Raw genomic sequence first — 13,930 nt, 5'->3', positions numbered from 1 at the left:
TCTACAAATCAGAAAGAGTGAGCATGTAAACTACAGTTAACTGTATTGACTGAGTGTATAGTTATATGTATTGCTAAATATCAATTCACTGAACAGAGGTTTGGTTTTTTTTCAAATTCATCCTTTTGCAGGAATGGAAGGGCAGAGAGGGAAGGAATGGTAGTAAGAAGACATTTAGTATTTGTTGGGTTTAACAGTAGTAAGATAGGCCATGAGAATGTTTCATGGCAGAAGTAGCCAAACACTTGATCTTTAACCTATCAGTTCTCCAAGTGACCAGAACAGCTGATCTCTCTAACTGCTGCTTTGCCCCTGTGCTGTGTGACGGTTTGCACTGCACCACCACCTCTTTGTCTTCATTTGTACATTATCACCTCCCCAGTTAGGCACTGCTGTGTTCTCAGCTGCAGGGTGCAAAGCCATGCCTGCGCTGCCTCCCTTTGCAGGGCACAGTGATGCTGCTCAGCTGGGAGCTGCCAGCTACTGCAGCAACAAGGCATCGTGTGTCAGATTTGGTTTTCTGGTTTTAAGGTCTCCTGCCCCTTGCTCACTTTACTTCTACATGTATGGTTGTTTCAATTTTTTGTTTTTCTCAGGTCAACCGTACTAACTTCTTGAACTTCTAGAAAACATCCCCAAATTTGGTGTATGGATTATTTTACAGCGCTTGTGAGTTGTGGTGCTTACAAGATGCAGTTTGACTAACTGAGCTTATATCCTAGTGTCAAGTGTCCTTTTTCCTTCCCTACGTTTTCTGAGGTTTTATTTTACAGTTAAAAAAGAAGAAAAGGAGTATAATTTGTCTTTCTATTACGTTGTTGACTGTTTTGATTCTTACACGTTCCCTGTTTCTGTTGAATTATAGGATGAAGTTTGTCCCAAAGCAGGTGGTGATCCTGTTCAGCGGTGTGTATGGGCTACTGCTGTTAATGTAAAAGACAAGTTTATATACGTAACTCAGCCCACACTTGACAGAGTTCTCATTGTTGATGTGCAGTCTCAGAAAGTTGTACAGGTATTTCTTTCTCATTTTTAAAGTTACTATTTAATTTAGACAAAAAAAATTAAGACTTTCCTTCATGTTTCAGAAACAGAAATGCAATTATCTTGAGAGTAAACACATTATTTCGAAAAAAGCTCACTTACTTTCAACATTCAACAGCAGTTTTTGTTTAGTGACTGTTCTCAATAGATAATTGGGAGGGAGATAACATGGAAAATAGCTCTTAGTGGTTGAGAATAGCATTCAAGTGGTTGAGAAAATTATTTCTTTAGGAAGTTTCTGGCTTTAGGTCCCTTTCATTTGAAAATGAGGATTGGCTAAAATAGAGTCTTATCACAAGAAGGTGTCTATCAGCTTTGACAGAAAGGTCAGGTTTGGTTACAGAAGGTGGAGGACTATTAATCTGTACACTTTTAGACAGTGAAATTACTGAAACAGTAAAAATAAACACCATCCTTAGCCAAGACTGGAGACTATGAATTCAAACTTCTTCTCTATTCCTCTTTCTTGAGAGCTGGAGATACTCTGCTTAGTGAAAATAATTCATTGAGTAAAAGAGAGAAATTAATGCTATGCTACAGAGATTGATGCAGTCATAGAGTGTGCAAAACTAGGTGTGGTGTGTTGACCCTGACTGGAGGCCAGATACCCCCCAAAAGCCACTCTTATCGCTCCTCTCCCCAGCTGGACAGGGGAAAGAAGAGGCTTGTGGGTTGAGATAAGGGCAGGAAAAGATCACTCACCAATTATCATCACAGGCAAAACAGATTTGACTTTAATAATAACTTCAACACGTTTCCTTACCAAAATCTAAAAAGGATAATGAGGAGTAAAACAAATCCTAAAAAAACCTGTCCTGTCCCCCAGCCTTCCCTCCTTCCTGGTCTTAATTTTATTCCTAAATCTCTGCCTCTTTCCCCACCGGCAGTGAGAGAGATGAGAAATGGGAGGAGGTCAGCTCATCAGTTCTCACATGGTATTTCTGCTGCTGCTTCTTCCTCAGAGAGAATAGTCTTTTCCCTTTCTCCTTCGTGGGGCCATTCCCATGTGAGACAGTCCTCCATGAACTTCTCCAGTGTCTTTCCCATGAGCTTCAGTTCTTCATGAATTGCTCCAGTGTGGGTCCCTGTCCGTGGGGCACAGTCCTTCAGGAACAGATTGCTCCCGGTTGGGTCCCCTGTGGGGTCACAAGTCCTGCCAATAAACCTGTTTCAGCTTGGGTGCCTCTCTCCACAAGTTCACGGGTCCTCCCGGCAGCCTGCTCCATCATGGGCTTCCCATGGATTCAGAGCCTCCTTCAGTCATTCACCCACACCAGTGTGGGATCCTCCACGGTGGATCTCTGCTCCACCACGGACTCCATGTGCAGCAGAGGCACAGTTGCTTCACCGTGGTCCTCACCCCAGGCTGCAAGGGAATCTCTGTTGGGTCACCTGGAGCACCTACTGCCCCTCCTTCTCCACTGACCTGGGCATCTGCAGAGCTGTTCCTCTTGCATATTCTCACTCCTCTCTCATCTAGGTGCCAGCACTTCTCCACAAGAACACTTTTTTGCTACTCAGTTATGTTATCCCAGAGGTTCTACCCCACCACGGACTGACTAGATATTGGCCAGGAGCGGGTCTGTGTTGGAGCCAGCTGGCATTGGCTTTGGAGACATGGAGGAAGCGTCTCACAGCTTCTCCCAGGAGCCACCTGTATGGCTCCCCAGCTACCAAAGCTTGTCATGCAAACCCAATGTGCTTATAATAGCACAGTGCTTATAATACCATCCTATGCATAGGAAACAGGTGTTCTTTAGCTAAATAAAACGTGGGTTTTTTAAAATTAGAAACCTAACTAAATTGTTAATAAAAACCCACTTAAATAGAGTTTTTCTTGATGCCTTCTGCTTTTTTCACTGGTGAATGAAAATCTTTAATGTATAGATTATATGTTAGGCTACAGGGAGACAGTATTGTGTCCTTTCAATACTTAAAGGGGACTCCTAAGAAATTTGGAGACAGATTTATTAATAGGGACAGTAGCAATAGGACAAGGGGTAATGGTATTAAATAACAGATGGTAGATGCAGACTAGATATAAGGAAGACATTTTTTACAATGAGGTTTGTGAAACAGTCTCAGAGAAGCCAGAGAAGTGGTAGAAGCCCCATCCCTGGAAACCTTCAAAGTCAGGTTAGATGGAGCTCTGACCAGCCTGACCTAGTTGAAGATATCCGTGCTCAGTACAGAGGGTTTGGACTAGATGACTTTTAAAGGTGCCTTCCAACTCAAACTATTCCACAATGTAAGTATACACATGTATTATGTGTATGCATATGAAATTTAAAAGTAAATAGCAAAATTGCAATTATAAAATTGCATTAAATTCACAAATAATTTTAATACCTTTGCATACTTGAAACATCTCCTTTCTGTATTGTGTGTCAGCTTACTCAGACATGGCTTCCTCAAAACTTGAACTCTCCAAATGCTAGGGACTTACAAAATGTTTTATTCAGGAAGTTAATAATAAAAAGGGTTTCATGGGGTTTTTTTTTTTGTTAGATTGGCCTTTGCATATTAAAATAGAGATAAACTTAGTGGGTAATGATTTTTTTCTTTCTGAAAACAATACTTTTTTTACAAGTGGTTTGATATATTACTTCAGGAAGACAGACTAAAAACCCATCGTCTCAACACAATCCACAAATTTGAAAGACTGGAATGTCTGGCAATGTTTTCCATGGTCTCTGACTGACATTCAGGTGTCAGCTTCCTTTTCTACACAGGAGGGATGAAATATCAATGTAATTGCCTTTATTAGCATTTAGACTTCGGTGTCAAAAGCACATGATTCCTCTTGAGCTCACTAAAAACAGGTTTTAATTTAGGTTTTATGAAATAGGTTCATTGGTAGGATCTTCTAATTTGTCTTCAGTTACATTAGTTATTGTTTTAAATATGTATAAATATATATCACTTTACTGTTACAAAATGTGTAGAGATACTTACTGCAAAGATATATGTTAATTAAAAGTAAAATTCAGTAAATTAACCACTAATTAAAAGTGCAGCCCTTTCCCAGAAATATGTAGAGCAATTGTGCAGTTTTTTAATGGAGTTAGATTGTTCTATCATTAAAATATTCAATTTTCTGTAATGCGCTGAAAACCAGACAGAGAATGCCTAAGTGTAGCAAAGAGCTTTATGCACTAAGTCTGTGCTACTTAGCAAGTATATTGAGCTAAAACCAGGATATTCCAGAAGATTTCATGTTCTTCCAGAGGGAAAAAAAATCACTTTCAAAGGAATTTTATTTTGAGGGATAGAATAGCATTGTTTTCCACTAATTTAATACTATCCAGATTATGAATTTAGGAAAGTATAGATTTAAATTTACCCCAGCTGTGGAAAACTTTTGCAGGAATGAAAGTCTTGGTTTTGATGGTTGTAGGTGTTTCAGTATTCATAATTTATTATCTTTCCATTTCACAGTACTTCACAAAGATATTTGGTAAGACAACATAACTAAGGAATAACAGTTAAATCAGATAAATAAATTAAACCAAATGCATTAACGTCACTTTTGAACACCTAAGTAGAATTTTTACTATTCGTTACTGATCTGAATATTATTTCCTAGGATATGGTTAGCCAAATACATGGGGAAAGTTCAAGGGGCCTTGCTGTCTGTCCAGCTTACCCATGCCATTATTCAGATAGACTTAATAACAAAACAAAACAAAAAAGTAACAGTAGTCACAAACAAAACAAATAAATAATGAAAGCACAAAAGCTATACAATCTTTTTACACATAATATAAAACTGTAAAAAGTAAAACCGCTGTTGATTCACAGATGGGTTTTAGAATTGAAGTAAGGCTAATTAGAAATTTAGTGACAAGTCAAGAGATACATTGTTTAGCATTTCTTATAACAAGCATGTCTCTGTCTTCTTTTAAAAATAAGCATTTATTTGCTATATTTTTTGCAAGCAGGAAGAACTTTCTAACCATTAAATGTTCCTCTGCTCATATGATACGCACTTAAAAAACACTTGTACAAACAGAAGGGAATTTAATTTTCCAGTCAGATCAGTCTATTTTCATTACTTGGAGTACTGCCTAGCCCAGAAAAAAAAAAATTAATTCATTTTTGGAAAATAGAAACTAAGGTACTCAGAATTGAGAACATTTTTCTTGTTAGACTGCCTGTTTTCTAAAAATCATATTAATACAGAGAATATTATTTCCATACATGTTCATGTGCATGTACCTTTTTCTAGTCTACATCTTAAAGAAGAACCTACCTTGCAAAAATGCACATAGGCTAGTGGGAACAAATGTGGAGATAACTTCGTATTTTGAAAGTGAGAGCACTCTAATGAAACTTCTGTCACTATGCAAAAACCCTAAAGAAGATTAAAAATTTATTTGAAAAGGCTTTAAGTCATGTAGTTATGCTGTTTTCTGTGTAAAAATAATGTTTATTTGGTTTTGCTTATTACCATGTTTTCTCTGAAGTACTATTATACATGTTTTTCCTTTTTACTATGAAAGTTAATGTAAAAGGTGTGCACATATGTGACAACTAGATTTGAGGATGATTTATTTTTATGACAGGTATATTTATCAAAATAAGTACTTTAGAGGATTCTACAGCAGACTAAATTGAAATGTAAGAGAAGGATTTGCTTTCATTTGTAAATTCTTGAAAGCAAGAGTAGTGCAGTATTGCATAGCAGCATACCACTGAGTGGGATGGCTTAGAGGCTGAAGTAAACGGAGTCATCATTGTTCAGTCCTCAGTGTGCTGCTGGCAGATCAGCCTGGTCAGCTGGAAACAGCTGTGCAAGTCTGCTTCCGAGATGCTTGACTCTTTTTTGCTGCTGGCTTCCCTCTAGGGAGCTGTACTGCCTGTGCCTGACCCTGCAGGCAATTCCTTCTGCTCCTCCTGGTTGTGCCATGACCCCAACTCTGCAGACAGCTGGCAGTCCTCTGGCAGAACATGTATGGGTCAGACCTTTGTCTGGGGAAGCCAAAAGGAAATTTGACATGCCTTGACAAATTAGCTATACAACAGTGCAAGTACTATTTTAAGCAACTTGTTTTCTAACATGTAGCAAAAAAAAGTTATCAAACCCAAATGACCTTTTTCCAGGGGTAATTTCTGATTTTAAATGAGCTGGTGAGCAACCTGGCTTCATTTTCCATTTTCAAAAGGAAAAACAAATTCTGCTTAGATGAAGTGGTCGCTTGCAACACCTCAGGAGTACAGTTAAGTATCATCAGCAGTCTCAGCCAGCCATTAGTGCATTATCTGGAGGATCTACATCATTAGTTTAAATTAGGTTCACTTAATTAGCCAGCTGGTACTCTCCTTGACACACTGATAAACAAGCTGTGCTTTACAGTTCCATAATGGTAAGACTAAAAAACAATTTCCGCCTATTTTTTCTTCTTTAATGATGAAAATAAAAAAGTAATCCCTCCAATTGTTCAGCCTGTGCAGAACACGTCTTAATCAAATACACTGTCCTCCCATTTCATACCTCTGGAGCCTTCAGTTCTCATACCAAAAACTGTCTAAAAGGTTCGTGATCTCAAGAGAGTGCTCAAAGTTGTAGGGAAAACACTTTGGTTCTCATCACAGGTCTATGAAAAGTAGCAACTGTAATTGGAAAACATATGAAAACAATTCTTCCTACTTCAACAAAATATACACATTTTAACAGGTAGGAAGCTTTGGGTGCAGCAACATCATGTTGTTTGTATGCAGTAACATATTAATTCCAGTGTGTGGCTTGAGAATATTCTTCCCTTTTTAACCATTTTTCAGTAAATGGTGTAGTTTTTCAACCAATACATGTAAAGTGAGAGTGATGGCAGGGAAGGAAGACAAGTAGTTTTTTACTTGATTTAAAACCTTTGTTTTCAACTTCTTAATAGCTCCAATAGAATGTAGTTTTGATGCCAAGTGTTAGAGTACATAATGAATAAAAAACACATTTTCAGCAATTCGGTAACTCTGAATTAATCAGAGGGCTGTTTCAACAATTGTCAACATAATTCTTAAATACAGTCTGAAAGTATTTGGAAATGCATATCTACTCATCATTTTCATTCAAGCATATATATACTAATGTTTCCTTTGAAAATGTGACAGAAAGGGTTTCTATTTTTATTACATTTCAGGCAGTAAGTACAGATCCTGTTCCAGTGAAACTACACTATGATAAATCACATGATCAAGTCTGGGTGCTGAGCTGGGGAAACATGGAAAAGAATTCACCAACTTTGCAGGTGAGGTGATCACAATGATTATATGTAAGGAAATCTAGACAAGTTGAACCTTTGTGTAGTTTGAGTAATTGCAATGTGTTGCATATTTTCCTTTAAGCATTATTACCATGACCCCCACAAGTGCAGAGAAATTATTTTAGGTAACCAGAAAACAAGTCAGACAACTGACTTCACCAAAGATGTTAATGATTATTTTCTACACCCTTAGTCAGAACTGACAATGGCAAATTGATAGAAGGATAAGGAATGCAGCTGAAAACAGCAGCATGTTCTACACTGCCAATCTTTTGAGAGCAAACTGTTGCTGTTCATGATATTTTTGTCCCTAATAAGAGGATAAACCAGACTTTAGACATGTTTCCTTTTCATTAAGGTCATATTTACACTCTGGAGGTGTCAAGCTCTGTCTGTACTGTTTTTTTTATATATGAAAGATATTAAAAATCTTTATTTTTCCCGTACCTTGGAGCAGCAAAAAGCCTAGGGACAGTCCCTAAAGAAACATTTCAAGAAGCTCTACTTACCTTACTACTTTTTTATTAATTTCTGTTCCTTATTTATAGTAATTCCCTGAGACTATGATGATCACCCTTATATCATAATTTAAAAATTCATTTTAATTTTAATTTGTTTTCCTTTTCTTCAGAAGTTAATGAAATCCTTATGCATTTATTATATACTTATATTAATATATACTTATATATAAGAAAAAGAATAAGAGAAATTTGAAAAGTAAAATTAGTAACATTTGAAATCACCTTTTTAGCACCTACAGGCTCTTAGTAACTTTGAGCATGCAAGGTAATTTGTGGAAGTTTAGCTGTCACTCCTCTCCAGAACTGATAACTGAGTCAGTCTTACCATATTTTAAAGTGACTGATCATCCTCACCTTCATTTTTAGTATAGATAGTAGATTTTTTTCTTTTCTAAAAAAAATCCACTCTTAATGCATATATGTGAATAGCATAGTGGCTATTATATGGAATTGTCTTTTATTCACCCATAAACATTTGCTTCAGAGAAGGTCCAAGATTTTGGGATTTGAATAAAACTGGGTCATAACAATTTAAGGCATAAATAAACTCAGTTCAGCTTGTTCTTCTGAAATATGTCTGTTCTATGTTGAATTACCTCATGTCTGACAAGAATTGGGAATATGCATAGCCATATGTTCCAGTGGATATGTGGATAGCATCTCATCTTTTCACTCTGGCTGAAGAGTTTAAAAAATTTAATCTCACTCTAAGATCTAGTTTAAAAAAAAAGATAAACAAAAAACTTAGTTTAAACTAAGAACTGTTAAAGGTCTTAGTAATGCAAATGAATAAATATGGATGCAGGGGTGATAAAAAAAGATGGAGTACGAAGACTAAGTGGTCAGGTATGTAATAGTTCTCTGAAATCTGTAATGTTGATCAGCTTTATTCCCTGTCATTTGCATTCATTTTCTTGGTGACTGAAAGACAATACAAGAGAAGGAATACAGAGGCACTACTGTATTGATTCATTTGGATTGAGATTTAATTTTGAAAGAGTACTTCTACAGTTTATAATGATCATCACTTTATCCAGGTGATAACGCAAGCCAGTGGGAGTGTCTCTCATCACACAATCCACACTCAGCCAGTGGGAAAGCAGTTTGACAGAGTGGATGACTTTTTCATTCCAGCTACAACCCTCATCATTACCCACATACGGTAAGTTTATCTGAATGTAGTGAATGTAGGATTGTCTCTGTGTTTATCCAAAGAACAGGTTCTGCTGTGACAGAACTGAACAATTTGATCAGCTGGATTTCAAAAGCCATATGGAAAGGGAGGGTGAAGAAAACAGGACAACTCTTAGCACAGGCATAAAGCAGAGCTCTCCCCAAGACCTCTTAGAGGAAAATCTATTTTTCTTCCTCAAAATACACTAGTAAGAATGTGACATATAATTTGCTTTTCATATTATTTTCTGCAACATTTCTGCCTGTAGGGATTGAGTCCTGTAGTCTAGGATTTTTACATCTGAGTATTGCATTAATGTGTATTAGTAGTTTGTATGTTTAGAACTTCTAAGTTTCTTTGCAAGCTGACACAGATCCATTTCATCTCAAAACAGCTCTGCCAACAATTAACTCCATTGTTTATTCTGATATTCCAAGTTCAAGTTTCTATAGAAATACCTTCATTAGATGATCTTAACTGTCATCGTTCCATTTAAGCAAACATCTCAAATTACAGGCATCTCCATTAGCAAGGATATAATTTCTGATTGTAGCGAGTGGTAGTCTTTTAAATGTGAAAATATGCAATTTAGGGTGATTTTACAATTGATTTCAGAATTTGCTCTGTGTGCCTGTGCAGAATCTAGTCTTCTGTATCAAACACTTGGCTTCTCCTAAAGATGTTGTTGATGAAAGATAATTTTTTAAATTTCCTTCAGAACTGTTAACTAATAACTAAGTTAGCAATCAGCCATATGCAATTTAAAAGGAAACGTATAAATTAATGTAGCTAAATAATAAATTGACTCTAAGTACCATTATTACCTAATTTCTTGAACTGAGTAGACAAATTCTTCTTGTGTCCCTGAAGTAATCTGCAGTCCTCACATTCAGCCTTAGGAAAACATTAAATATTTCTGCTGTATTTGAAACATATGTGTTGTGAGAACAAAAGTTACTGCTTCATGAACTAGCAAGTACTAGAGGTACTGCCCAAACAGAACTGACATATAGGTACTTTAATATTCAAGTAAACAGGAAAATAAAAACATGGATAGGGATAAACATCATACAAGGAGGGGAATCAGGACTAAGAAAAGAAAAATAGGGTCAGTCCAAAGCTAGTGTTGGACTCGTCTTGTGCAACTCTTTTTTCTAAGTTGATATTTTACACAAATAGGTCAAGTAGCCGCTTCCTGCTTTGCACATTGAGTCACAGTTACCTTCAGCGGCTGAGTCATTTCCCATGTCCTATGTGAAACTGAGGAGAAGAGGGAATGAAAGAATAAAAGAAAACCCACAGGAATAAAAAAGAACACTGAAAGAATAAAATCAAATAAGTGCCTGCAGATACACGATTAATACGTACATCAATTGAGGCCTGGTAATTTTTATTTTATTATTTTTATTCACATGCCAGATAAAATTGCCAAGATTGCCAAAATGCCAAAAGAAAATTTGTGATCTGACAAAAAGCCTGCAGTAGTTTTGCCACTGCTAAAACCATAGATTTGGGGATTTAATGAACAAAATCAATTTGGTTTTACCAAATCATGAGCTTACTGGAAATGCTAGTAATTATATAGAATGTCTTTTCTAAAAAAGAAAATGTTAAAACCACTATGTAGATAAATAAAGTGGGATTTTTTTAATGTATTCTTCAAGACCTATTTATGTTAATCAGTTGTTGAAGAATTTGTCTTCCATAAAATGTTTGGCCTGCAAGTACCTTGATTATTTTGTTTAAATAGGAATGCACTATGTGAACAATGTGACAGGAAAGATTTAAAATTAACTGTATTCATCAACTTAATAGTGATGTAGAAAAACCCAGTCTATTAAATTTAATATCACCAGTCAACAAAACAAATGCTCAATCTCAGCATGTGTTTCTTAAGGATGTTAGGCAACAAACATAAAGCTTGAGTTTATTATTCTTGGGAGTGTATACCAACCAGGGGAGCAATTTATGACTGTGAATTGCAAAAAACAGCTACAAGGGAAATAACCCCCCTGGCTAAGTTGGCTGGCGTAGTTAATTGCCCAAGGGCCCTATTTACTCTTTGTCAGAAATCAGTTCCCTTTCACCATGCGAAACCAGCCCCTTTCAGAAAAAGGAAAGCTTTCTGTAGCTAGGTGCATTTGTCACCTGTAAACTAAAATTTTGAATGATGGAGCAGAAGACAGTATGCATGGCTTACCAAATTAGCTTCCAGAACCAAACATACAGTCAGAATAAAGGCAATTCTAAGCAAAAAAAGACATATCACTTAAAAGAATTAATTAAATTTCTAGCACAAACCATCTGATACCATCTGCAGTATATTACTATCTGCAGCATATTCTGTCCAATAGGTTGGCTTGTTGTCACAGAGGAACAGAAGTAAAGGCAAATAATTTAAAGCTACAGTGAGTCATTATTTTTTTTTTCTTTTTAATAATAGCTAAAATGGTAATTGCTGGTAGTATGTATGTGCTTAAAACTTGTTGCGAAATAATTTTACTTAATAAGTGATGGGACTATACTTTTGATTTACCTAGGTTAGTTATTTTTATATATGAAAATCCAAATGGACTACCCACTATTAGAAAAGAAAATTCCACACATTTTAATGCTCTTTTGGGCAGGAGATAATTTAGGACACACTTCCTCCACATCAGACATTTGAAGAGATACTATAAATTTTGGTCTCAGGTAAACAGTAATTCATTCCAAGGGAAAAAAAAATGTTTTCCCATCTTTTTCCTACCACTGACTGAGTTAATATTTGATTGTACTTATCACACAGCAGGAGTCAGGGCAAATAACCCTTTGGTTTGATAACCAGCAGGTGTAACATTCATGCTCTGAGCAACTGTGGTGCACCATCAAAGCACCAGCTAACCAAACTAAGTAGGCATGAGCCAAAAGAAATGGAGGAAAAAATAGATGAATTTATTATCTTTAAACTTTCTTTTATAATTGGTGGCTAGTTGATATGGGTACAGAAGAGGACAAGAAAATTTATCATTTTGGGGAGAAAAATGTGGTAGGTTCAGCACCACCAGATAGTTTTGGAATGTTAGGAAGGTGTCTCCCTCTCTTTTATGTCCCAGTAATACTATTGCCTTCCACTCAAACACCATCAGGAATCAAACGATGTTTTGTCCGTAATCCTTTTGTATCTGCATTTATAAATATATGTATGTGTCTGTGTGCATGTATGTATTTGTAAAGAAAAGAAAGTATCTCTTAGTTATAGTGAAAATAATACTAGTTATCTCCCTAATAATGTGTAGAGCAGCCCCACTGATGTTTCCAGATAGCAAATCCATGGTTGTACAGAGAGTCTCAGCTGCAGATAGACCTGGTTGGCATCCCATGATAATGCTTTAAAAGTATAGGTGACTTAATTCTAGAATTTCCTGTCTGGTTTGTTTTTTTTTTTTTTTTCCCACAAGACTAGTTCACCTGCTGACTCTAAGGAAGGAATTTCCTCATGCCTTTGAGAATTCCTTCATGATGGAAATAAATTTCCTTCTTTTTCTCACTTAGCAAAGTCAGAGTTTAGAGGAAGTCAGTTTCCCATGAGTTTTCATGAGCTGCTTGTGCCAGCTAGTTGTAGTGTAATGCACAACAGATCTTAATCTTAGAAAAAAGAGACTATGACACAAAACAGTGATAATTATTGTTTGAAAGAACACTGAAAGAAGTTTGCTCAGTCTTGCTGTTGGTTTGCTGAAGATTTCAAAGGGAAGAAATTAAATACTCATCTTGCCTGTCTTGAAAAATAGCCCATCCTGCTTTTATCATTGGCAGCGCACTCACTGTCAATATACTTTGAATTACACAAAGAGAATGAATTAATGTAAAGCACTGTTTTTCATGCACAGTTTCATGCCCATATTTTCAGTACACACAGCTTGAAAAAGTCTCCCCCTCCCCCACTTCTGTTGAAAAAATACCAAACACCAGGGCCACAAAAGTAGGTAGTAATAGGAGATCTATTACTCTGTAATAAACAGTACGAATGCGAAGGTGTTTATCCTTGGTTACTTCTGAAGCTTTTTCCTTTTGTAGAAGCACCTTATAAGAATTGGGTATATGTTTTCAGTATTTGTCCTTATACATTTACTAAGAAGAAAATTTTATTCAGGGAGCTATTTCTGTTCCAAAGCAATTCAGCACAACCAATGATCTTGTCCTTAATTGTCTGCTAATACCACTCCTTATCTTAAAAATAGACTTTTCCAATTAGTATGTGGGATGGTTGCAGAAAGATGACTTGTACAACTACTCATGAAAATATATTCTTGGAAGCCGAAGGAGCAAAAGGGCTGATTATTTGAGCTCCAGTGTTCATAAATCCAAGTGAACAAAAGATAATTGGAATAAATTAAGGTCTTTCACTACACTCTGTAAAGTGTTTCAAAAGTGGTATTAAATGAACTCACTGTAATGGAGTAACTCTAACTTTTTAGATGTTTTAATCTTTTAGCAGTGTTTTAAATGTCATACAGTTACCTGACCTAACAAGTGGAAGAATGAGCAATCAACTCACTGGTGAGTTGGCTCAGGATGTGAAGAGAGTTAACATATTCTGTTTGAGTTTTTCTCTCTTTTATGCCTCTGTTGTGTACGGTAACAGGGGAAGCAGTCTTTCTAAAATTACACTTATTCATTTGCACAAAACAATCCAAAAACTAAGCTTTTCTTCAAGAGTTAATTGGAATGTGCTGCCAGTGCATTCCTTCTTAAATGAAACCCATGTGAGGCGGTGATTTGGTAAATTCACATTTCATCATTCCAGAGTTTAAGCACCTACAGAGGTGTGAAGTAGCTGACAGAGTGTGAGAGCATTTTCAGTGTTTCTATGCAAATAATCAAACAGAAGATATTATTTTTGCTGCGAAAATCCTACATAATCAGAGAAAGCTTTCTATTCAGTAGTT

The 13,930-nt window shown here is 36.3% G+C and overlaps 1 protein-coding gene across 2 annotated transcripts in view; it reads left to right on the top strand.

Moving 5' to 3' along the window:
• The window catches only part of FSTL5 (follistatin like 5), a 275,687-nt gene that overhangs the window by 238,742 nt on the left and 23,015 nt on the right, over positions 1–13,930 (top strand). For both annotated transcript variants that reach the window (XM_032109691.1, XM_032109690.1), the window contains 3 exons: positions 866–1,015; positions 7,182–7,289; positions 8,863–8,987. In XM_032109691.1, the coding sequence (XP_031965582.1) occupies positions 866–1,015; positions 7,182–7,289; positions 8,863–8,987 (383 nt within the window). The remainder of the gene's footprint in view (positions 1–865; positions 1,016–7,181; positions 7,290–8,862; positions 8,988–13,930) is intronic.

Source organism: Corvus moneduloides, chromosome 5, assembly GCF_009650955.1.
Source record: "Corvus moneduloides isolate bCorMon1 chromosome 5, bCorMon1.pri, whole genome shotgun sequence".
In the NCBI taxonomy this organism is placed as follows: domain Eukaryota; kingdom Metazoa; phylum Chordata; class Aves; order Passeriformes; family Corvidae; genus Corvus; species Corvus moneduloides.
This window is presented reverse-complemented; position numbering and strand designations above follow the sequence as displayed.